Source organism: Miscanthus floridulus, chromosome 12 (assembly GCF_019320115.1).
Source record: "Miscanthus floridulus cultivar M001 chromosome 12, ASM1932011v1, whole genome shotgun sequence".
Lineage (NCBI taxonomy): Eukaryota > Viridiplantae > Streptophyta > Magnoliopsida > Poales > Poaceae > Miscanthus > Miscanthus floridulus.
The window spans coordinates 70,319,707-70,345,022 of record NC_089591.1 but is presented as its reverse complement, the minus strand read 5'-3'; the positions used below and the strand labels follow the sequence as shown (position 1 = coordinate 70,345,022).

The following is a 25,316-nucleotide window of genomic DNA, read 5'->3' as shown; positions in this document are numbered from 1 at the left end:
GAATTTGTGACGCTGTATGAGATGGAAGTTGGTATTGATATTTTTTTTGTGCAATGACTGATGGAATCGCCTACACAGGCTCCTCCCTCTTGTCACGCTATGAAAATGATTTCTTGGGAGAATATGTGCCGTATAGGTCAGAGCAAGTCGTGAGCCAAGAACTACAGGACATAAAAGGAAGCCTACTTTTCCCCGTCCTCTTTCTGATTTTTTGAACAATTCCAGCGATCGCCGCCGTCTGGCAGAACGACGGGATGTCACAAAAATATATTGTCCGCCATTTCCCAGGAAGATTCTACCCCTATCCCTTGCGCGCCTAGAATCTATTTAGCAGATACGTAAATCCTTTGCGAGCTTGGAGTCAATCCCTAACACTGTACGTGCAACCCAACGGGAGCTCCGTATTATCATGTTTATTTATGTAATATAAAGTATATTATAAGCACAGCTACAATGATAGAAATTCCTTTGTGCAAATGCTAAATTATGAGCTATTGTATGGACCCGGAATGCTAGCTCTCTTATTATAACGCAAATCACAAGGTTTTAGAACTTAGGGTCTGTTCGCTTGAACTTATCAGTCGGCTTATTAGCTAGAATTTATAGTATTTTTCTCTCACAATAAAACGGCTTCAGTCAACTTATCGGCCGGCTTTAGTAGGAGCACACAGGAGACGCGAGGGAAAAATCAGTGCAAAAGCAAAGTACCGGTGTACAATTTTAGCAATCTAAAGTACTGATTTTTATGCATCATACACTTTACAGCCGCATCCAAGGTGGTGGTACTCCAACAGCTAGACAGGGTCGTCCTAAAAATAACCAATCACCCTGGTCACACTAAGAAAAAGGGGCTTTGTGCTAACTCAACGATTTTTCACTTTACACCACGGCACGCCAACAAAACTTGAACATCTGTACACATATCTCTATTACGTTCCACGTTTTTATGTTACTTGGTACAACATATTTTATCTTAGATTTTTCCCCCGAAAAGTGCACCCAAAAAACACTTTTTTGCTGCACTAATTATTACTGCTACTTTTTTTTATTTCTCAATAGCTGTTGACTGCTATGTGCTATCCTCCCTCGCTCCTACAAATACAAAACATGCATCCAACTTCCTTTGTTACTATAACTGAGGCGGAGAGTCGATTAAGGGCCTGTTTAGAATCCAAAAAATTTTGCGCAGTAACCGTCACATCGAATCTTACGGCACATGCATGGAGTACTAAATGTAGACGAAAAAAAAACTAATTACACAGTTGGTCGAGAAATCGCGAGACGAAACTTTTGAACCTAATTAGTCCATAATTAGACACTAATTACCAAATACAAACGAAATGCTACAATAAACCAAAATCCAAAAATTTTTGGATCTAAACGGGGCCTAAATAGATAGAAAAAATACAAAGTGGGAGGCATTTATTTGTGCACCGAAAAGACCAGAAAACACTGACACGGCTTCACGAAAAGCGGACAAAAAAATTGTCCCCCAAAAAATGCGCAGGCAACAGGATGGCCCAACGCCCCACCTGTCAGCCCCTCCGTGGGTCCACTTCACTCGACTACACGCATGCGCGGTTCCGGGCCTTCGTTCGAGCGGGCCCCGCGCCCGTCAGATCCCACGCTTGGCGCCTCATCCGACGGCTCCCACACGACCTGCCCCGCGGGCCCCGCCGCCGTCCCTTCCTGCCCGCCACGCCGGCCTCGTCTCCCTCGCCTCTCCTTTCCTTCTGTTCAAGCCTCCGCAGTCCGCACCCCCCGTCCCTCTGTCTCTGTGGTTTGGTTTCTTGGCCATGCGTATATAGCAACTACCATCACTTCCGATCTCTTCTTATCGCCCCCCTCGCTATTTCTCCCCTCGATTTTCCGGGTTGATCCCGTCGCTGTCCGGGCCTGTTCCATTGGAGGAGAATCACCTGGTTACTGGTTAGAAGGGAAGGCTTGGAAAGGAAGGTTGGTCATGGCCGCTCCTCCTCCTCTTCTTCTTCCTCGTGTAATGTTCAGATGTTGGCATGCTGTGTTTGGTTCATGTTTGGTTCGTTGTTTCTCTTACAACTTTTCATGTTTGGCCTGGTGTTGTTTTGTTGTTCGTGTCAACTGGTTGACGAGTCCGTAGTTCACCTCGTGAAATTCAGGGTGGCAGAGGTTTGTTGTATTCTCGTAGAAGGAATTCAGGGTGGCAGAGAAAGGTGGTCGCATGGTTCTTTCGCCCTTTCTCGTTGGGATCTTCACTTCTTCTGTTGCGGCTGCCTGTGAGAGTTATAGGCGCTGCAAGTTTAGGAACACATATCTGTTGCCATCGTGATTCGTGATCGATCGCTGGATTGATTTTGTTGGGACTTTGAAGGTTTGATGATCCACGAAAGTCCTGAATTCTTGGTCTCTGCAATCCAATTCCCTTTTATTTAGTAATATACTCTGCTTTTTTTTCGCAAAAGAAAGAAAGAAAGAGAAACTTCCTCTGTTTTCTTCCCCGGATGTTTTCCTCTGAAAGACGGAATCGTTTTCCGCTGCATGTTCCGGTTGCTTCGACTGTCTGAAACCAGCAACTTTCTTTCCCATCCTTTTTTTTTTCAGTTATACAAGACGTAGATAATATTTTTCTTATGCGATAAGATAGGTACTATCCCATGGAATCCGTATGTGTCAACCGTCGGGGTGCCTCTCCCTCTCCTGGTCTATCTGATTCCCGTAAAGCAAAATCAGTACACCTTTCGGTTTTGATACAGTACTGTGCTGTGCCGTGGTACTGCAGGCATGGCCAAACTGGCCTTTCAGGATAGGAAATAATTCCAGACAGGAAGGGGAAAAGGTTGCTACTACAGCAACTTCGTTTGGTCCAGAGAGAAAGATGCTTTGCTTGTACTATGAGTAGGCACATATATAACTAGACTGATTAGAATATAAATACGTTAAATTATACAAAGGATCACCTGACTAATTTCGTTTTAGTAAAATTAATGATTACGATCATGATCTTTGGGTCTGCTGAATCCATTTTAGTCATACTGTGACCACATGGCCCGTGGTGAAGAGTGATTACGTTTTTAATTAAAAATTGAAATCAGGCATGGTAGGACCTGAATCGGTAATGACCGTTAATGTCATGAACCCAGCACATTACCTGTTTACCAGGTCTGAATGATTTAACCTGTTCGTGAAATGTCAGAGTACCTGAATTCTTCCAACCATTTCTAATTTCAGGTAATTATCTGACATGGATGAGCACATGGGAAGACGAACAGTCGGCGGCCTCCTCTTCACCAAGGGAGGATCAATTCTTCTCTTCAGAGAAGACGGTTCGCGCCCCAAAGGCAAGAACTGCTGCTCGCGCCATGGCTGTAGTGGTCAGCATTCTACTGACAAAGCCAAAGGCAAGGAGGTGCACAGGGTGGCGGCGCCCAATGAATCAACACCGGCTACCCCTGGGAGATCACAGATTTTTAGGAAACCCAACAGAAAGCCTCCACATGAAAGCAGTGCTTCAGGCAGCATCAGCAGGGATGCAGGAGGTTCTTGCAGCGAAACCGGCAGCAGGTCAAGAGACACTCCTGGGCGTGATTTACTGGCTCGGCTTAAGGAGAGGGTCAACACATCAAGGAAACGATCGTTGAACAGGGAGAACAGCCTACAGTCGCCGAGTGGATTCAGTGCTAGTTCCCCGAGCAATAGTCGATCGGTCTCAAGGCCGTCGCATCGGGCAGCTTCGAGGATAAGAAAATCTGATGAAGGTGCAGCAAATGCAGGAGCTGACGGTGTGCAAAGAAATGGTGCTGGAGATGCTAGGAGGAGTTCAGAGAGGAGTGACGATGACTTGCTGCTAATTGAGCAGGTAACAAGAAACCATGTGCCTTCTGAAGGGTTTCTTTCTGGATTCATGGCGAGATACAGAAACGGTCTTCATGGAGAGCTTTCATCTCTGGACGACAGCATGGAGGACTCAAATGGATACTTGCGCTTTGATGTGGGTGGAATTGAAGAGGTAAGGCATTCTATTTCTATCACTGCACTATAGTCATGCTGTTGTCCATTCCAAATTATATAGAGAATGCAAATCATACGATTACATTTTGCATTGCAGCTTGAGAACTACTTCATATTCAATGATCGGCATAGAGGAATGAGGATGGATATCGACGGCATGTCCTACGAAGTATGTCTGGATGCCTGACCCCTTACTCTGACGACGCCGTTTTCTGATTTCCTTCATTGCTTCATCCTCTTCTCTCTCTTCAGTTAGCCACCATTTTTTGTTTGTCATGCTTTGTATCTCCAGTACTTATATAATTTGTGACACTCTGCTTCGAAGGAATTGCTTGCTTTGGGAGAGCGAATTGGTACTGTAAACACAGGTCTTTCAGACTGTGCATTGTCCACGTGCCTGAACAGGAGCCTCTACATGCCCACAGCTTCAGGTTCTCATGAAGATTGTGAAAGAAAATGCAGCATATGCCAGGCAAGTACATTTGTACCAGATTGTTCTGTACCAGGATATTAGTTGCAACCTCTAAATGTTTTCTTTCACTTGAAATATTTCTCAGGAGGAGTATTTAGCCGGCGAGGAGGTGGGCAAGATGGCATGTAAACACTACTACCACCTTTCCTGCGTACAGCACTGGCTTCGGCACAAGAACTGGTGTCCGATCTGCAAATCTGTTGCCATGAAAATCAACTAGCAACGCGTTTCATGTTTCTTCAGAAATGAAGTGTATAGATTCTTCATGTCTTGTATTCCCTCCCCACCCCCCTCCGTTTCCCTTTTGAAATTCTTTTCCTTTTTTTAACTCAAAACACTCAATTTTATTATCAATTTAAATCAGAAAAGGAAATCTCATGTCGTGTTAGGGCTTGCTGCGAGCCTGGACTCATGTTGGCCCAAGGCCCAGTAAGAGGAGCCCCAATTTAGGACGGGAAAAGTCCATTTGAATTCTCTCAACTATTAGTGTCGTCTGATTTCAGACAAAAAGCAAAATTGGTTACCATGATGCTTAGACCCGGGCGTCCGATTGGCCGCTCAGGTTGGCGTGGGCCCCGACACTCCGAAAGGACCAACAACTTTTCACCTATGCTCGTCTTCGTGTTTCTTTCGTTCGCCTACTATCTCCGCTCTGAAAAGTCGATCTCCGCTTGAAACAGCTTCCACACCGTCGCAGTGTGGTCCACGGCGGACCGCCTCACAGCGACGTTCTCCACCATGCCCGCCAGACCGGCGGCCTCATCCTCCATCTCCACCGCATCCGAGCACCGACCGCCGTGTGCGGCCAAGCGGCCAGAAGAGTGGGTCGTCGCTGGCTGGGCCCAAGCCAGGTCATGCCACCATCCTTCAGCCGCCCACTTGCCGGAACCTGCCGTTCCCGCTCTGCTTTGCGTCGTCCAGAAGAATGGTGAAAAACGCATCTTGGAAGCGTATGTTCCAAGTGTTTTAGATGTTTCATAGGGTTGTTGTAACTGTTTCATATGGATGTTGTAAAAGTAGATCAGGATGTTGCAATAGTTGTACGTATATGTTGCAAGCTTTTGTTCCCAATGTTTTATATGTTTTTTTTCAGACGCATGTTGCATATGTTTCATATATATGTTGCAAGTATTTTATTTAGATGTTGCGTATGTTTATCATGGTTATAAGTGTTTTTCAGGTGTTTTTGCAATTGTTTCAAATGCATGTTTCAATTATTTTGTCTGTCTTTAAACGTATGTCGCAAGTGTTGCATCTGAATGTTTTTAAAAGTAGATCAGTGCTGCACATGTTGCAATGCGCGTGAGAAACGGAGGGGCACACGAGCGGTCCCTGCGCGTGGTCTAACGTCCGGGCAGCGTGGGCCCCGTGTGGGCGCGTGAAACGCAGGTGAGAGCGGGGCGTTCTAGCGTGAGCGTGGGCGTGGAGTGCAGCACGCACGGGAAATGGAGTATAGCGCAGGCGTCCGTCCGGACGTCCTACCGAATTGGATATCATTGCTCCAAACTATCTATACCGAATAAAGCTGGTTTTGAAGAGAGTTTAGCTGACGCGGGGCATTGAAAGTTCAAAGGGGCAAACAAATTTTTTCTTCAAAATATTATCCATATTTCTTGAAAAAGTTATACAATTAAAAATCCTAAAATATGGTTTTATCATAGAAATTTTGTTTAAGGTCGAAAAAAATGAAACTATCTTTAGATTTTCTCTCTCCCTAAAATCACACTTTCTTTTAACGTCTCTCTTGGAGTTATTTGAATCTTATACGGTATCTTTTTGTGTGTTTTTTTGTTCGTGCATAGATGCTCGCATTATCTTCTATCATTAGTTAAAGTTGACAACCCAGACTACTTAGAACGAAAGCGACTTCGAGGACAACACAAGTGTCACTCGATCATGTGGCTTGGGTACCACTCGGCAGAGTAAGGGTTAATCCTTTGACCAATTTTCCAAATCACTTTACCCCCCAGAAATAAAAAAATAATGAAAAGATTTCAGTTCACCCTCTGAGTCATTCTTTGAATCGCTTTGGAGTGGGGGGTGTTATCTAAAATCGATGGGTGTATCCGGCACACTTCCACTAAACTTCAAAAAATAAGTAAACTTACCCGAAAAAATCAATCATCTTTCCATGGAGCCAACAGCTACCACAGTTGGCCCACAAATGAGTGCGAGGATCCTCCAATTAACCAGACTAAGTCGAGCTACTACCCTTGGTCCACACTCTACTTAGGTCCTGTTTAGATCCAAATTTTTTTGGATTTTGGCTACTGTAGCACTTTCGTTTGTATTTGGTAATTAGTGTCTAATTATGGACTAATTAGGTTTAAAAGTTTCGTCTCGCGATTTCTCACCCAACTGTGCAATTAGTTTTTTTTCGTCTATATTTAGTACTCCATGCATGTGCCGTAAGATTTGATATGACGGGTACTGCATAAAATTTTTTGGAATCTAAACAGGCCCTTAATCTAGTTAATCTGGTTCTCCCTGGCAGCACCATCCGTGCTAACCAACTATGTGGCCTTCATCTAGGACCATGTCACATGGGAGCATACATAATCGGCACATGTTCAATTCCTCATAAAAACATAGTTTGTCTTATCGGGCCACGTTCAAGGATTATATGAAAATCACTCCGCCCGTGGTTTTGAGGCTAAAACCGTCAAACCCTCCTCGGTGTAGCCAGTACACAACCCCTCCGGTGCCGACGGCCCGACAGTATACCAAGTGCTCACGACACCTTGCCTTGACTCGGTCTAGCCCCATCTCTCGCTCATCGCCATGTCAAGTGTTAGCCATACTTAGTACATCCTCCCGCCACTTGGTCCCTTAGTCCAAGCGTTCGTGTTCTATTTTCACCGCCCATGGTCTATCGATTCGAACTCCTCACTTGACCTTATTTGCTACAACGACCACCTTTATCCACCCAACACTTGCACATTCATAGTTAAAAAAAAACACTTGCACATTCATAAGCTAAGAAACATAAAATCACACTAACCCAACTCAACCAAAACTCCATCATGTCACCTTGACAATCACTCGTCGTTCATGACATGGGTACATTTCCATCACGTCATCTCAAACCTTCTTTTTAATGCTAAAACAATGTTTAACTAAGGTAGGAGCCCAGTTAGACCACCTGAGGCAGAAAATAAAGCTTAGCCCTACATTTATTAATTTAATTATATTATAATCATGCTCTCATGATACGATGATTGGCATGCTAATTACACTTAGGTCGTGACTGATAGTATTGTTTTGAATGACAATGGGGCTACAGATGATGATGGCCCAGAAGGAAACATGAATAGAAACAAAATAGTGCCAATATCGTTGATTTACATATCCCCATCCAGGAGCTGGTGAAATTACGAGCCCAAGACAACGTAGCAGGTGAATTCACGAGTCCAAGACAACGTCTCTACACTAATAGAAAAGGAAAGACATCTCCTAGCCCTAGATGTAAAGTAAGGCACCATCCATGTGTCCGGCGAACAATTCTGAACAATGATGATATTATTCACTAATTTGAGTCCACTGAGGACACAATCGGATATTCAAAAGCTACTAGCGCGGCTTATGGTTGCAGTGACTACCTGCTTCTATATACTAACAATAAAGACACATAAGTGGAGAAAATGGCGACGAACAAAGGCTAGTAAGTTGAAACAGCTTCAACACTAGGGCAGCCACCGAGTAATGTAAGCGACGCTGGCCATTCCTGCAGAAATGGAGAATTCATGAATTAGGAAAGAGAACTATGATTGACATTTCAAATTGAAATAACTGGAAGAGGTAGTTGTTGACATGACTATGCAATTAACCAGGCTTGAGAACTATCTTCAGTCATTGTGCTATCAATCACATGAACAGAGCTCAAAGACATATGCCCATTGTGCTGAAATCAAATTATGCATACAAACTGAATTCAGTCTGCAACTGGAGCAAACATACTATTTCTAAATCCACATTTTCAAGCATCTTTATAAATCAAATTGAGAAAATTGCTGAAGCTTAAGTTTTTACTGCATTGGACTTGTCTCTATCACTATGAGCTCTCAAATTGCAAAAAGCCAAAAAGCTTCGAAGCGAGATGGGCATTACCTATACAAGATATTTGTAAGTTAGAATTCTCAACCCTGAAGAACCTTATCTGGATCTAACTGTCCACTACAGTAACTGGAAGGAACAGCTGTGAGCTCCATCTTTCCTTTCCACTCTTCACCAGGTTTCAAGGTAATGGGTTTCTCAACAGTTGCAGGTTCCACGCACAACATGTGTTTATATTCTTCATCCCCGAAATCTTGCATGATTTTTGACCTCTTATCCCATGGGTTCCATAAAACTATAAGAGGGAAAAGGGTAATGGAAATAAGCATGCTATAACAAGCTAAACGAATGCTGATGAGAACAAAATCAATGATCGAGTAAACTTACCAGTATCCGGAAGCCCATCTTTTCTTAAGACATATGTTCTTTTCTTCTCATGATCAATTATTGCAACTTTTGATGGCACGTCTAAATAAATTTTGTCAATCTTCACCACAAGAAAAGGTTGACAAATCAGCAAAATTCATAGTTTCATTGTGATATTGAGTTGGTGTAGTTACCCCTGCTTCAAACACAATTGCATCTCCTTGCTCCGTGAATCGCTCTTTTGCATGAAGGTTGTCAAGGTAGTCCAAGGTCTCCAACCCTTCAACACGTACTTCACTGGGGACATTTGTGTCTTAAGTAAGCAAAAACAAGTTTGAATTCCTGATTGTTTGAACAGGTATACACTTGAATTGAGATAAAGTACATGTAAACATCTTCTAATGCATACTCTCTCCAACTTTCAGCTCCCTCCTTACCCACAAAACTAAAGTGCCTGACCCGTTTCCTGTGGTCTAAAAGTTTGGCATGTACCTGCATTAAAACTGCAGTATGAAACCATCATGCTTGCCAGCAGCTTCTAAAAATGGTGTTTCATTAGCCAAGCTTAGTTTAATACCAATGACATAAGCATAAATGCATAATACATCCTCCCTCCATGTTCCTTTATAAGGCGCGCACGCATACTAAGATTCAAAATTTTAAAACTTTGACCAATAATTTAGCTAACAATTTTTAACTATTATAATACAAACTTGATCTGATTAGATTTGTAATCAAATCTACTATCCAATTATCATAATTTATAACCCTAAATAATATAAAATAAACAAATGGTCAAAATATGATTTGGGAGACGTATCATGTTAAGCCGTGCTTTATTAAAAACTATGGAGGTAGTATTGGCCTATTGAAGGCATCAACAAGTAAACTGAACACATATAACTGGAAAGCCATGCAAGATAGGTCCACAATTCTAATTCCAGACTATCGGATAAGTTTCAGATTACAATATCTGAACCAAAATCTGAGAATAGAGGGGGAATGAACTGATTAAAAAATTATGCATACCTTATGTCAGATACCGAGAAGTACGTATGGTATGCAAAAGTAAATGAGAAAGGTCTTCCATCAATATTTGTATTTCTGATTCGAGAAGTGAGAATCAAATCTCCTCTAGGCGCAAGAGCAACTCTTAATCGAAATTCAAAGCTGCAAGTTGTAGTTTTATTTAAAGATAGATGAGGAGCAGAGTTAAGGATCGACATGATAACAACATGGTCTCTAACATGAACCTGTGAGGCCAAATCTTGAGATCTTCTTCAGAAGGCTTCAGAATGAGATCAGCAAAAGTTTTTATAGCAGTGTTTACTGGGAAAGGTGGAGGATTGTCATCAATAGCCCAGAAACGGTTCCTTGCAAATCCATGTTTCTCAAGATTTCCATGTGTTCCAAACTGCATATATGAATGATTGGAGCAGACATTTTTTGAGCTTATAAATTATGAAATAAGAAGGGCGGACCTGGTGCAAGCGGTAGAGTCTTACCGCCTGTGACCGGAAGGTCCCGGGTTCGAGTCGCGGTCTCCTCGCATTGCACAGGCGAGGGTAAGGCTTGCCACTAACACTCTTCCCCAGACCCCGCACAGAGCGGGAGCTCTCTGCACTGGGTACGCCCTTTTTTATAAATTATGAAATAAAAATGAAGTTGCCATACTTGGGGAAAACAAATAGGTATTCCACCACGGATTGCTTTTGGAGGCTTGAAAATGGCCTGAAAAAGGACTTCAAGTCAAAACCATGTTTAAGAGGTGTCATGATTGATGCGGCAACATGCACATAATAAATGAGGAGCCATGAGTGGCATACTTAGTTGAGTAGTTACTTGCATTTGTAGAAAAAAAAAACCAAGAAAATAAAAGGGCTATGGTCATGAGAAAATGAAACAACATTTTAGTGATATTTCAAAAGGACTCTGGAACTAAGAAATATGATGAAGTATTGACAAAGCATATTAGATATGTTCAGATCGAATCTAGTTTTAACGAATAAATTTGTTTTGGCATGGACAAGGATGACAGAGATGTATCGTCCATGCTTCTAATGCACTAATGGATTAAGAAGTTAACCAATGCCGTCATCCATGACATCTTGGATGTTTCTATATACCTTGCTGCTCACAAAAAGCAACTCCTCTCCATGGTCATTCTTCCAAGAGGTTACTTGACCTCCATATAGATGGACCTTGCAAAAGACAAGATAATTGATCAACTACAGGAGCTAAAACCTGATCTAACACAAGGACACATGATTACAATTTTCATGCAGGTACCAGGCCCTACATGCGTGAAGAATTTGCCTTTCGGCAAATTGATACGCTTCCAACTTGGATAAAAAATAAAGATGGGGAAGAAAAAAGAAGAAGAACACAGCAAATTTTAAAATAGGACATCTTATAGTCCTATTTGCATGCAAGAATGACATTGGACACCCACTGACAGAAGTTTTAGAGCCTGTTAGTTCTAACAGAGTTAACTAACTAGTGCGTAAGAGTCAAGAAGGATTGATCCAGACAATTGGATAACACTAAAAGTTTACCTAGTTATCATTTGTATGGTACAACTCAAGCACCTACTGCTAACATTAGCTTCTCTGCAACTACCACAGACCACAATAACTTTGAATTTTTGTTACGGAGGAGTATGCAGTTGCGCAACTCGTTAATACAAACATATATAACAAATAATCATATCCGTATTAGTTAGATATATAGTTTTATGGTATAAGGCTTCCTCAGCCAAACATGCTAGAACTAAAAACACAGATTCACTGTGGTTCCTCCATCTTATCAGAAAAAAGGTATCTATCCTATCCTCAGTACTCAAGGAGGCTAGCACCTATCCTACAGGTCATCAGATGTGTATCAGACCAAATTCCAAAACAACCTGATGATCATCCATCTTGACAGCGAAAGGCTATAACCTAGGCCCCTTTCCCTTTCAAGTGGCGACGCAAGACCAAAACTAATTGTACACTCTTTTTTTATTCTGTGGAGGAATAGATTGCAAAAAATAACTATGGAAAGAACTCCATAATGATCGAACCTCAACTAGATGGACAACACCACTAATTCATCCTTCTCGAAATAAAAAAGTGAGAAAAAGCAAAAAAAAAAAAAACCAACCAGAAAACAAAGCACCGGTCACTTTTCACGCAAGGATGGCAATGTTAAAATGTTATAAACGCCAAACGCCGGCTCGTCTCCGATTAACCGGACTAGTGAATTTGGTCGGCGAACCCCGAACGCTCAACCCCATCATATAAATCATAAAAGAAAATCGACACGCTATATGTAGATCGCACCCTCCGCTCCTCCGATCTCCCAACGGAATGCGCCCCCAAATCGTCCCGGAAAAGTAGTGGTGGGAGGCAATCGAGTTCGTTATTACCTCCGCGGACCAACCGCGTGACTCGCGAAGGACGAGCTTCTCGAGGCCGGTGGGGCCCTTCGTGCGCTCCACGGACGGCGGGTGCGACGTTGGCAGGGTCGAGGACGACGACGCAGTGTCCATGTTCCCACGGGCTGAAGTGATCGTAGAGGCGAGACTGCGAGGCAAGGCTGGACTGCTGGAGACTGGAGTGGAGCGAATGAAGAGAGGAAAGGTGTGACAGCTATTTATAAGCGAGCTCAGGAGTGAAGAAAAGTCTCTCTATTAAAAGAATGGATGGAAACCTTTATTTTTAAGAGTCAAACAACTTCGAATTGATTAAATATGTGATTGTAAACTTTGGCGTCGAGCAGACTGATATGAATAAGACGGGTGCACAAGCGCTTTTCGACCAAACCAAAGCCTCGCCAGTCTCCTGGTGTTGACTTCCGGAGGCCGATGCGTTTCTATTAGCACTTCAGCTTGATCACATTCCCGTCCAGATTGATCACATTCCCGTCCAGACTATAAAATTTCGACATGCCCGTCCAGACGAAAACACGCTGATTCCAAGTATAAGTATATATGCTTGATGCTTGACACCAGAGTACCGGACAAAGCTGTGTACATGTGTCAACAAATGCTTCGTCACAAGGAACCTCAGGCTAGTAGACATATTACCTTGAAACCATTCGGCTTTGAATGGCGTGCTGCCACAAGTTCAGCTGTTGGTGAACATCACTATGGGGGTGAAAAAAAAAAGGTTGAACTTTACATCAAAGGAGTAATGGCCAATGTAAAGCTGCCCAAATTTGCACAGATCAATGAGCTGATGAATAATTCATCTGCTTGACTAGAGACCATAAAATTTCTAACTTGTCTTGTATTGTATGCAATCCATCAAATGGCTCCTTTCTTTGTTATCTCTTGATTTCATATTGTTTGGTGCTTTACTTCGACATACCTACAACAAAATCAAACAGAGTATGAATATCCTATCTCCAGATGTGTGCTGTATCAAAAAAGAAAGAACAAGAACGTTCTGTTTCACTAGTAACCACAGTACACAGACTGCAAGATACGTTTATTGAAGTGTGGTCATGCCACATTGTTCAAGCTATAGTTTATTGGAAATCTTACTGGTGGATCCTAAAAATATTTTTTTCTTTCACAAAGTAGAAATAATGTAGCAAAATGATGTGAGCCACATTTGCTCACAATTCATGTGCAAGTAAAATGTGAGATGTCAAGCCACAAGGACATGTTAAATTATGAACCATACATACTTTCCAATATAGTGTAAAGAAAGCACTTTAAATGGGGAAAATAGTTGTGAGAAGTTATTGTGCACAAAATGGCTATAATTCTGGGCCAGGGATAAAATATTCAAACTACATGTGTTCCTATGAGAAAAGAAACAAAATTATGAGACTATTATTGTTCAATTTCTCTTTGTTTTATGAGAAAGCATGTATCCACCGGTTTTATTATAGCACTACCGCTGGGTTTGAAAATTAAAGAAAGCATGATAGAGCAGCTAGTTAAATCTTAAAGTTTGAGGCACATGGTATCAAATGGGAACTTAAAAGTCAAGGATTCAAGGGCATACTTTGCAAGTGCTATACTTTCATTTAATAAATGGTAATCCAGAGTGTACTCTCTGTGCGTATTCATCGTATTCTGAGCCAAAGAACTGCCTCAAGAAAAATTCTTCATACCTGCTCTGAGTGAAGGAATCACAAGAAAAACTAGTTTTACTCTTTTCACGAAGATGTTCATATTCAATGGGTAATGAAAACACATAAAGTGGTATGCTTCTGACAGTTCAATAATTGAGATGAAGAGTCTATAAAATATTTTTCAGGCAGGATACGGTATCCGTTTTGAAAAGAATTGCCACAAGACCCATGTGAATGCAACTGTTGATAATGGATTACACAGCATAACCTGGGTTCCTACTGCCCATATAAGAAAGCCAGAATACCCAGGATGGCGCATAAACCTGTATAATTAAGCAGAATAGAACAAATTAAACTTCTGAATTGTTGTAGTGCAAATGTAAAGTAGTAACTCAATAACTTTGAACTATTACAAAAAGTAAAGAATCATTTACCTATACAGTCCATGGGTGATCAACTGATGCTGATCTTCATAATAAGTTCTTATAACGTGCGTGAAGGCACGTCCAGCTGTCACTACAGCAAGTTTACGGATAATTTCACCGACAATAACCATTAGAAGGCCAGTATTACTGACAAACCAGTACTCCTTTACTTCTGGGAAAATAAGAATTTCTGTCAGGTGTTCCAGCATTGCAAAAACCATTGCCAACACATACTGCTTGCTAATAAGAAGTGCTGCAAGAGAAGCAACTTCATTACTAACAACACTGCCAAAAATAAAGATAGGATAATGCAAAGTATAATCTAAACTGTAAAAAATTAAGGAAAAAAAACTAATAATCAATAGAATCAACATACGCATGCCAAATGCTTCTTCAGGTGCTGTTTGATCAGTGTCCAGTTGCTAAAAAAAAAGTTTTGGGCTTTTGGCAGTGTTATTTGAATACTGAATATTGACCATCCTACAGTTTTGGCGGATTGGACTTCTTGTCCACAAAAGACCACCACAACTTTGAGAACTCTTGATATATTCACCATTGCCATCAGAGCGGATTTAAAGATTTAACAGTTTAAAACAAAAACCAGCATCACATTAGGCTATGTTTCAGAAATTATTTATGTAAGCATTAGTGTTCTGAAATGAGACCGTGAACGTTGGTGTAACCTAGTGCCTGCATTGGAAGGAACCCTGGTTTGATCGCATACTACATCAGCTAGCCAAATGCAAGCTGCAGTTGCACAAGCCTAGTTAAAAGTAACTAATCAATTCATACTCTATTTGCTTTGAGGGGAAGAGAGTAAAGGCTCCTACAGAGATTTTATGTTTGATTTGTTCTATGCTGGTATATTGGGCAGGGCTTCAGAAACAAGAGGTTGCAACTCAGATGGAACATGGGGCGGCGATTCTGAAGTCGGTGGCTTTGCAATTCCACCAGCAAGTCCAACAGAAGGGGGATGACTCTCAGGCGATCATCAAGACTTGAAGGCTTCAGTTCTTTGCTGCTTGGAAGTCAGTCTTCGCTGGCCTGCGTGCCGTGGCAGCCTCATCTGGCTTGTATTAAGTCGGGTCAGTTTTCAGTGTTAGCTTCTTATGTCGGTCTGAAACCTGTTGTTTGCTGGGTGTGGCGTAGCCGCCATCGCTTTTTTGGTTGCTTCTCTGGCTGAGCCCTTTGTGCTTGGGCTGGAGGGAAAGTAATGTCTCGGAAACTGGGCAGATGACTTGAAACCTGTGTAAATTCTTTACTATCCGTAATGAAATTCGGTTCGTCCAGTGTGGAAAAAAAAAACTAATGATTTATGAAGCAATTAATTAGTTATAAGTTTCATTTGTCAAAACCTGCTCCATTGATGAATTTTGATCATACTTTCCAATTTTGGAGCTTTTTAACTAAAAAATCCCATTACGATATGTTCCTTAATTTCTAAATTCATTAGGAGCAGCACTTGGCAGCTTGTTTCTGCTAAATGGAATAGATAGTTGCTAGCTGCTAAAGTTGACATAGATCAGACAGCAAAAGCGGTTTACAAAATATAGACTACAAAGTCTACTACAAATACTCTGGCTAGGTCAAATGACAGTTCAAACCCAAGCAAGAAATTGCCAAGACATAGTCCCATCTTTACTCAGCAGCAATTTGCTTCAACTACTCAGTGAAATTGCTAGAATCTAGCAACGAGACTGAGGTGCAATCTAGGAATAGCTCAATACCACTTTCAAATCTAGTAAACCTCACGAGCACAATTCAACTCACGCAGCGATTTGCTTCAACTTTTCAGTAGAGCGCTAGAATTTACTCCAGATTTAGGATTTGCACAGCACCAGTTTCAAATCCATCGAATTTCACGAACACAGTCCAAGCCGCACTCAAATCAGAAGAGACATGGAGTCATGGCGCACTCACAAGTAGCGGTGACGTTCTGGCGGCCGTGGAAAGCGGCAGCGAGGACGTACTCGGAGCCGTGGAAGAAGACCAGCACGGCCGCAAACTGCCACGCCTGTCTCCGGCCCGACATGGCCAGGGTGGGGATCTGGAGCCTGAGGCTTGCGCTGGGGCTCTGGTGTGCTGCCGTGCTAGGAGGAGATGCTTCGCCGCGAGGTGGGTCGAGGAGGGGATGCCGCATGCGGGCGCTTTTAGACCAAAGGCATGCCTAGGCTTTTTCGCCGCGCGCCTGTACGGAAAAAAGCGAAGCTTGTGCCGGCTTCTGTGCTCTACCGCCGCAGGTACGCCGCCGCGCGTGCCGGTGCTGCTGTGAGACGGCCGTGGCGGCGAGAGGTTTGCGGCGCTGCTGGAGATGGGCCCACTGCGATGGAGAAGGAGAGGGGAGGGATCGGGCTCGGCCGAGCAGGAGGCCCGGGGCCAGTTGGGCCCGGCTGGTGCCCAAACATCAAACATGGCTGGACCGGACCCGATAGCAATATTATCAGATACAAAGTATCCTTAAAAAAAAGAGGGGGAATGACGTTTTTGCCCTTATACAGTACTTCAATTGTGATTTTACCATTTTTTAACTTTATGATTTTACTCTCACTTTTTCCAAACGAAGCTTCTGTCTATCTCTGCTTTGTAACACCGTCTAAAATGCTTGTATTAAATGGTAAAAAAAAAAGAAAAAGAAAAGACACCCACATGAAAAAGACAATGATACCCCTCAGTCCTTTCTCACCCGTTCGCTCGACCCGTTCCCGACGAGAAATCGTGCCTCGCAGATGGTTTCGCGGCCTGGCAGCGGCGCAGCTCCTCCTCCCTCCTTCCCACTCCCCCCTCCGGCGTGGCTCATCCTCCCTCCTTCCCGTTCCCCCCCCCCCCCCCCCCGTGCGTCTCCTCCTCCTCCCTCTGCCACACTCCGACGGCGCGGCTTGCGTGTTAGGGTTTGGGGAGTACCGGCGGCGCGCGCGAGTACTGGTGGCGGCGCAGCTCATCCTCACTCCGCCCCGCTCCTCCCCAGGCTTGCGCCCGCAGTGGCTGGGGCGTCGCGTGGCCTACGGCGGGCTCTGCCCCGACCCCTCCCCCTGGCTCCTGACCGCTGCGTTGGGGCCTCACGGGTGCGCGCCGCCCACCTTCCTCGTCTTCTTCCTCCTACTGGTCGTCGCTGCTTCGGCGACGGACATCATCCTCCCTGGCGCGGGCATCTCCGGCAACCAGACACTAGTGTCCAAGAACGGCGACTTTGAGCTGGGATTCTTCGCCCCGGGCGCCGGCATCCACCACTTCCTGGGCCTTTGCTTCAAGAGGATGCCGAGCACCAGCCCCACGTTCTGGGTCGGGGACAGGGTCGTCATCTCCGACCTCTCCGCCGCCGCGCTAGAGGTCTTCGCCGGCAGCGTGTGCATCACGGAGGCCGGGTCTACCCTCTAGTGTTCGCCCGTGGCTGGGGACACGCCGGGCGCCCTGCCGCCCGCCGCCGCCCGCCGCCGCCGCGGTGCTCCTCGGCAACGGCAACCTAGTGGTGAGGGACTAGACCAACGCCTCGCGGGTCCTGTGGCAGAGCTTTGATTCCCCCGGCGACTCGCTGCTCCCCGGCGCTAGGCTCGGGCTCGCTGGCGACACGGGGGCCAACGTCTTGTTGACGTACAAGGATTACTCGCACAATGGCAGCGTCAGCGTCGACCGGAGTAGGAGGAACGGGTTCGTGCTCACCACCGATGGGCATCCTAGCCTGGGCACCTTCTCGGATTGGATGGTGACATGACCAGACAATGGCAGCTCACTAGTGCTGAATCCTCCGGACAATCCTAGTCTGACCGAGTTCTTGCAGTTCCACCTGGGGCAAGTCAGCTTGATGCGGTGGTCAGAGGATTCTGCAGTGGAAAATAGCATTGGCTGGGTAGCTCGTTGGACCTTCCCTTCAGATTGCAAATCCAGTGGCTTCTTCTGCGGTAATTTCGGTGCTTGCACGAGCAATGGCAGATGCAATTGCATCGATGGATTTGAGCCTTCCTATCCAACTGAGTGGAGCCTCGGATCCTTTGCTACTGGTTGCTCGAGACCGAGATCTCTTCCATTGAGCTGTGAGACGAATGGCTAGACTGAACATGATGACTCTTTTATCCTGCTGGACAAGCTGTAGGGGCTCCCTTATGATTCTCAGAATGATTTAGCAGGAAGTGATGAAGATTGTAAGCAAGCCTGTCTCAGCAAATGCTACTGTGTAGCGTATGTGTATGACTCCGGATGCAAGCTGTGGTACTACAACCTGTACAACCTGAGTTTTGCTTCTAGACCTCCATACAGCAAGGTTTATGTTCGTTGGGGCTCCAAACTCAGGGCCAAAAATATAGCAAAGGTGCTGCCAAAATTTTGAATATTTATCAATATTAAATCTGAGTTCAAATAATTACAAGTTGTGTCAAATATGTTTGACCAAATTTAATCAATTGTCAGCATACAATAAAAAAAAGTCTAATTCCAAATCAGGGTAAAATCACAATTAGGCATAACAAACAGGGGCAAAATCGCATGGACATTCATGTTCTTTTGTACAAAGTTTAACACCATTAGAGGTGGATGACACTGGTGCTTCGTGAATGGCACAATAGGGGTAAATTCACAAAGTCAAAAAAAAAATAGGGACAAAATTACAATTTCGATACAAAACAAAGGTACAAATGCAAGAGCCCCTAAAAAACAGATGTAAAGTTGATGGAAAAATCAGGCTCAAGAGTCTATATCCTTCCGTACTCTTAGTATAGAGATTTTGTTAATGACTAAGTTCGTGCGCGTGCGTTGCTACGGAACAACTAAATTTTTATACTAAAAATACACAGATCGTATGATAAGATAATAATACTGTAAAATTAAATATCGATGTTAAAGTGACATTTAATCGAAAAAGCAAAGTTCGAGAAATTAACATAGTCACGGAGAGCGCGGTGTTGCAGGCTCACAAACTTTACTGTATATACCTTTCGGCTGGAAGAGATATCCGATATTCATTTTTTTCCGTGCATCAATAAATCCATGAATAAGTTCCGCCATATCTCCACGCTATCCTGTACAAAGGTTTGAGTATATATATATATTAATGCATGTCACATAAGTAATACTACGTGTCTTGAAAAATCTCTCACAAAACATTAAAACAAAGTATGTTATACTCACCGTATAAATATGTGACTTTATGCCTATTCCACACAGACATATACTATAGAATAGCAAATGTGTCCGTGAGTTGCAACGGGAGAAGAAACTTATTTTTTTATAAATCCATTATTATGTAAACCACTTTAGTCAAAATTCAATCATAAATTATTAAATTGATTTTATGTAAAAAGGGCTATAATTCCTAATAAAGATTCATAGTGATTCATGACACAATTTTATAGGTTAGAATTAACTAAAATTGAAGTACTATTATAATAATGATAGTTAACGCATTGTTAGGCAACGACCACTTAAACAAACTATGTATCACAGTAGTTTTTTTTTGTCTTTATCTCTCTAGGTCAGGGACGGACCTACAGGGTATGCAGGGTGGACCACCGCATATTCTGGGGTCCGACAGTCATAAAGATAGGTAGAAATTTTCAATATAAAAAAATAAAAAAAAATTCATCGAATTACATAAGAAATTTTTTTTTGCTGCGTATATCCAGAGATAAAAACCTAGGTCCATCACTACTTGGGTCCCATATCTCAGTTTGGAGCAGACTTCATCTCACATCACGCATACTTTTCGTATACACGTCTAGCCTAAGTTGCTGTCTCCTCTCTACCCGCTCGATCGCCTCATTCTCTCTCCTTCCATGAGATCTCTGCATAATAAACTAATTCTTTTGGAAGGTTTATTGTTGATAGGGATCTATGCGGTATTAACTATAGATTTTTGGAGAAAGCAGATCAGTTCTCCGTGACTAAGCAAACATTGATTTTATTTGGCAGAAGTAGAGGCTAGATTGCAAAGTGTGCGTGCACATGCTGCGGACTCGGTCCATGGGTCGTGGACCGGCGGTGGGATGTGTGTGTGGTTCACCGTGGACCAAGTCCATGACGAAGGGGTATTGAAACGATTAAATTTCAGGTGATGGACGGCTAATGTATTCAGATGGTATATCTGGATTTACTTTTCTAAAGAAAAACGGTCGTATATCGCATAGGCATGATGTCATGGTGATGCCATCAAGCTAATAACGGATCGAGGAGCTAGGCATATGACGTCGTCCCTTGGCAAAGCAAAACACTGGATGACGGCGTCGATTGGGTGGCCGCCGCCGCCGAGGTGCTGCACCTGGAGGCCCTCAACGCGGGCGACGAAGGGGAGCGTAGCGACGGCTGGGAGCGGCCTGGATGCCAAGCCTCGCGCCATGGCGACGACGACGACGAACAGAGACGACGACGAAGATGAACAGAAGCAGGGGACTGAGGGAGGATGATGAACCGCACGGTTTCGCCGGAGGAAGGGAGGGAACACCTGGATTGCAGTGCCCTGGGGCGCCTGAGGACGATCGTCTACGTGCGGCGACGACGAGAGAAGCATGTATCGCATGCGGGGAAGGCTTTGGAGATTGATGGCGTTGCGGTCTTTTTGGGCAACAACGGATCGTGTTTCCAGCGGATATGGCGTGGATCCAGCGGAGGAGTCAATCGCGTGTGAGGAGTCCATCGCACTGGTGCTGGGTTTGTTTGCGTGGAGGGGGCTTGATCGTGCGCGCTGTCGTAGGCGCAGAACGGGGTTCGCAGGCACGCGGGGAAACCACTGGGGCGCCCCATGAAACCGCTAGGGCGCATAGATCGCAGGCACGTGGTGAAGATCGCCCGGTGGACGAAAACGCTGGCTGTTTTTTTTTTAAGGCCCATTTGGCAGGGCTTTACTTCATTAGTGAAGTTATTTTTTTTTCAGCTTCATGAATAGTTTCACTGGTAGAGCTGAAGCGGTTTTGATAAACCGTTTGACAAAATGACTTCCATGTGAGAGTATGTTTTTAGGGGCCTGGAGGAGGAGCCGAGAGAAGCCACTTTTTTGGCTCCATCCCACCCCAAATCACTGTGAGAGCATGTTTTTAGGAGCTTCATAAGTGAAGCTATTTTACTTTACCCCGTTTGGTAGAAAACGACTCCAAATGGCTCCTGAAGTCGGTGGAGAAGCCCTACCAAATGGGTCCTTAGTCGTAAAGGTAAAAGATAAATCATCCAAGAAATTTTTATATTAGATCTTTAAAATATTGTTGTTCTCGATTTCTGATTTATCATTAACTAAAGATATAGAGCCGGCTGATTCTTCAAAGCGCACATAATAAGATATAAAAAATATCAAAGGATAGAGAGATATAGATTTTTTTTTCCACACCGGTAAAACCGAATTTTATTACCGCAGCAACGAAATTACATAAGTTTTAGTTCATGTCCCACCTAACGACATAAGGGCATGTACAACGGTCGTCTTTTTTGCCGTCTGGGAGATGTCATTTTTTTAAAAAAAAAACTCCTCGACTCAGCTAACAGACGGGTGTGCCATCTCTTCGCAGCACCGTTGTACGACGGGGGCTCGTGCTCCCAAGCTATTTTTTATCACATTAATTTATGAGTCTGTACAAGAATTAATTATCTTGCAGATAGCCTAAAAGACAATACATTGTATAATTTGTTTGTATTGCTGTCTCTATGTGACATGACCCGTGTTTGCAGACGGCAGCCGTCTAAACTGTTGAAGGTGCCCTAAGCCACAGGAAATAACCGCATTCAGACACGCCATCACCAAGGGAACACATGGCTGAACGCTCCACCACTACTACAAGATAACTAGAAGCGCCTGCCAACAATCAAAGTCCCACGCAGAATCAACAGACTAAAAAGGCGATACATGTCCTAAATAAGAGCACTCAGGAGCTACGACTTCGCGCTTTTCTGCCAACAATCAAAGTCCCACGCAGAATCAACAGACTAAAAAGGCGATACATGTCCTAAATAACAGCACTCAGGAGCTACGACTTCGCGCTTTTCTCTGTGGATCATCCGACATATGGCACCAGTTGGTGTTCCTCCCTTGCACGGGCTTGCTGACTCTGTTTGTGGAAGAAAAGAGCCGCCGTCTTCACTGCATCAGCGCCCTGGATCACGGTCCTTCAGGCCTTCCTTCAGTAAACCTGCCCAATACGTCAGGAACGAACATATCATACAAACAATCTCAGTCGGAGATTTAATGTTCTTCCCTTCAAAGCACGCAGAGTTTCTAGCTCTCCAGATCGCCCAGCAAACAGCTGCAAGCCCAACAGCATGCATTTGCGGGCTCTGGGGTAAGAACTTGTTTACCCACACTCACTACTGCTCCATATTACTCGGTCTACAGTCAGCGCCCATCGAGTAGGCCAAAAGGCTCCAGATATATTTTGTAGTCAAGCACTCAAAGAAGATGTGCTGACCACTTTCTTCCTCTGTGCAAAAGGCACAAGTTTTTTCTCCTTTCCATTTTCGCTTGATTAAGTTGTCTTTGGTCAGAATTGCATTCAGTGATAGCAACCACATAAAAATTTTGATTTTTAAAGGAAGTTTCGCTTTCCAAATTCCCTTGAAGTTAGGGCCATATTCATATTTACACAAATATTTGTAAGTTGATTTAACAGAAAAAAAACAACCTACTTCTCCCAATCCCAAATTGCTCTGTCCTTGTTATTATTTGTACAACAACGATGCACAATATCCTGCGATCTACCCTATTGAGTATGCAGATCTTCATGAAGCCAACGCCTGAACTTCAGTTTCCATCTTCTTTGTTTCATGGTTTCAACACAACATTCCCGGTCTTCACTTATCTCATATGAGCTTGGAAACTTGTCTGGCAAGGAGACAAGTCCACACCAGCGATCATGCCAGAAGCTGGTGTTTTTACCATCACCTACCCTCATGGATCTGCCCTTTAGATAGATGTGTTTAACTTTTAACAAATCATTCCACACAGGGTGTCAAGTGCGTCGGCGTCCAAGGTAGCTGGACCGCAGCTACGGAGTTCGTAGCCTCGTTCCGTCGTCGCCGGCGAGGTTTTGCCCCTCAGCCGTCGGCTTGTTGTTTGGAGAAGAGGGAGGAAATTAGATTGATAATACTTCCTTCCCTTCCTCAAGTGTTCCGTTACAGCATATATGGCCTAAGGCCTTCACACGGATGGAAACTAATTGATCCTATAATTAAGGACTGTAAATAGAAAGTAACAAACTAGACTACGTTTCCATCCTAGCCACTCGTCGATGCCGAGCCGCCCGCGACGCCGTGCGCGCCCATCGCGCGTTCCGCGGCCCTCCGCACGTCTCTGGCCCTCCTGCGCCGGGTGTAGGTGTGTCCCCACATGACATCTCTCCCGCCCTCGAGAGCCAGCTCGTCCTCGAGCTGGAATGCCGGAAACTTGCCGCGGAACGTGTCGACGTCCTCCCAAGTCGCTGAAGTCGCGGACTCGCCCTTCCAGTGAACCAAGACTTGGCGCACACCCCGAGCCAGCCAGAAACGAACAGCACGCTCCGGTTCTGGAGCCACCACGCCGTGATGAATGATTGGCAATGGCGGAGGGGCTTCCGGAGGTGGCCCGTGGAACTTCTTCAGGAGGCCGATATGGAAGACATCGTGAAGCCGAGCGCCCACCGGCAGAGCGAGGCGAACTGCAACCTCGTTGATCAGCTCGGTGACCTTGTACGGCCCGTAGAAACGCGGCTTGAGCTTGCCGGTCGTGGCGTGAGGAAGAGACGACACCACCCGCTGCTGGAGTCGCAGGAGCGCCCAGTCACCGACGTGGTACGCAACCTGGCGATGGTTCTTGTCGTAGTGGAGCTTGTGGACCGCCTGAGCCTGCTCGAGCCTGTAACAAATGTCAGCAAGGAACTCTTCACGTTCTTCCATGTTTCTAGCCACGGCAGCGACCCGTGTGTCGCCCGGTTCGTAGGACCGGATCGACGGCGGTTCCCGGCCATAGACAACGTGGAACGACGTGTCCCAAAGCGAGGACTAGTAGGCGGTGTTGAAGACAAACTCCGCCCAAGGCAGCCAGCGCAGCCACTGCCGCGGTCGATCTCCAGTGAGGCATCGTAGGTACATGATGATGACACGGTTGGTGGCCTCGGACTGTCCATCCGATTGCGGATGAAATGCGGTGGTCATGTGGAGCTTCGTCCCCATGAGGCGCATGAGCTCGCGCCAGAACGTGGAGGTGAACACGGGGTCGTGGTCCAACACCATGGACTGCGGAACGCCGTGCAGCCTGACGATGTCGGCGAAGAAAGCTTGGGCGACAGACTCGGCGGAGTACGGGTGCGCTAGAGGAATGAAGTGGTAGTACTTGCTGAACCGGTCCACCACGGTCAGGATGACGGACTTGCCCCAAACGTGCGGTAGCGCTTCGACGAAGTCAAGGGCGATGTCCGTCCAAACTCCCTGTGGCACCGGCAGTGGGAGCAGAAGTCCCGCCGGATGCAAATGCTCCGACTTGTAGCGCTGACAAATGACGTAGCCCCGCACGTAATTCTGCACAACTTGTTTCATGTTAGGAAAATGGAAGTCGCGCGCGGAGCCGATGTAGTGTGCACTAGACTCCTTCATGCCCCTCCTCATGAGTGGCGGCCAGAATCTCCTGGACGAGGGGGGACGCGGGTGGGATGTACAGGCGCCCAGCGTACTGCACCATGTCGTCGACGATCGCCCATGGCGCCCCGCGGGAGCCTACGCGCACGTCGTCCTGGATGGCGACGAGGGCCGGATCGGTGAGCTGGGCCTGGCGGAGACGCACGACGAAGTCGAAACGGGGGGGCGATAGGGCCAGCACAACCCCCTCCCCCGTCATATCACGGTGAGACAATGCATCAGCCACTGCGTTCGTCGTCCTGGGCTTGTACTCGACGGAGAAATCGAAGCCAAGGAGCTTGCCGACCCAGTGATGTTGGGGGATCGTCGCAAGCCTCTGATCAAGCAGGTACTTGAGGCTATAGTGGTCCATCTTGACGATGAATCACCGCCCC

The 25,316-nt window shown here is 45.1% G+C and overlaps 3 protein-coding genes and 1 pseudogene across 3 annotated transcripts; 2 read left to right on the top strand and 2 right to left on the bottom strand.

The window, feature by feature from the left end:
* The first annotated feature begins 1,735 nt into the window (after positions 1-1,735).
* On the top strand, positions 1,736-4,832 carry LOC136497325 (probable E3 ubiquitin-protein ligase RHG1A). Its single transcript, XM_066493116.1, has 5 exons — positions 1,736-1,956; positions 3,208-3,985; positions 4,085-4,156; positions 4,313-4,459; positions 4,545-4,832. The coding sequence occupies exons 2-5, from the start codon at positions 3,221-3,223 to the stop codon at positions 4,677-4,679; spliced, it is 1,119 nt and encodes a 372-aa protein (XP_066349213.1). The 5' UTR covers positions 1,736-1,956; positions 3,208-3,220; the 3' UTR covers positions 4,680-4,832.
* A 2,095-nt stretch (positions 4,833-6,927) lies between these two features.
* On the bottom strand, positions 6,928-14,264 carry LOC136497324 (putative glucose-6-phosphate 1-epimerase). The gene is made up of 11 exons (XM_066493115.1): positions 13,873-14,264; positions 12,569-13,227; positions 12,285-12,469; positions 11,005-11,079; positions 10,553-10,609; positions 10,132-10,292; positions 9,908-10,048; positions 9,073-9,175; positions 8,900-8,999; positions 8,567-8,807; positions 6,928-8,183 (listed from the first exon to the last, which is right to left on the bottom strand). Exons 3-10 carry the CDS (start codon positions 12,405-12,407, stop codon positions 8,596-8,598), a joined length of 972 nt encoding a protein of 323 aa, XP_066349212.1. The 5' UTR covers positions 12,408-12,469; positions 12,569-13,227; positions 13,873-14,264; the 3' UTR covers positions 6,928-8,183; positions 8,567-8,595.
* Positions 14,265-16,498: 2,234 nt separating this feature from the next.
* LOC136496088 (S-locus-specific glycoprotein S13-like) lies at positions 16,499-18,725 on the top strand (annotated as a pseudogene).
* Positions 18,726-24,886: 6,161 nt separating this feature from the next.
* LOC136496087 (uncharacterized) lies at positions 24,887-25,294 on the bottom strand. Its single transcript, XM_066491805.1, has one exon. It carries the CDS (start codon positions 25,292-25,294, stop codon positions 24,887-24,889), a length of 408 nt encoding a protein of 135 aa, XP_066347902.1.
* Between the last annotated feature and the right edge of the window lie 22 nt (positions 25,295-25,316).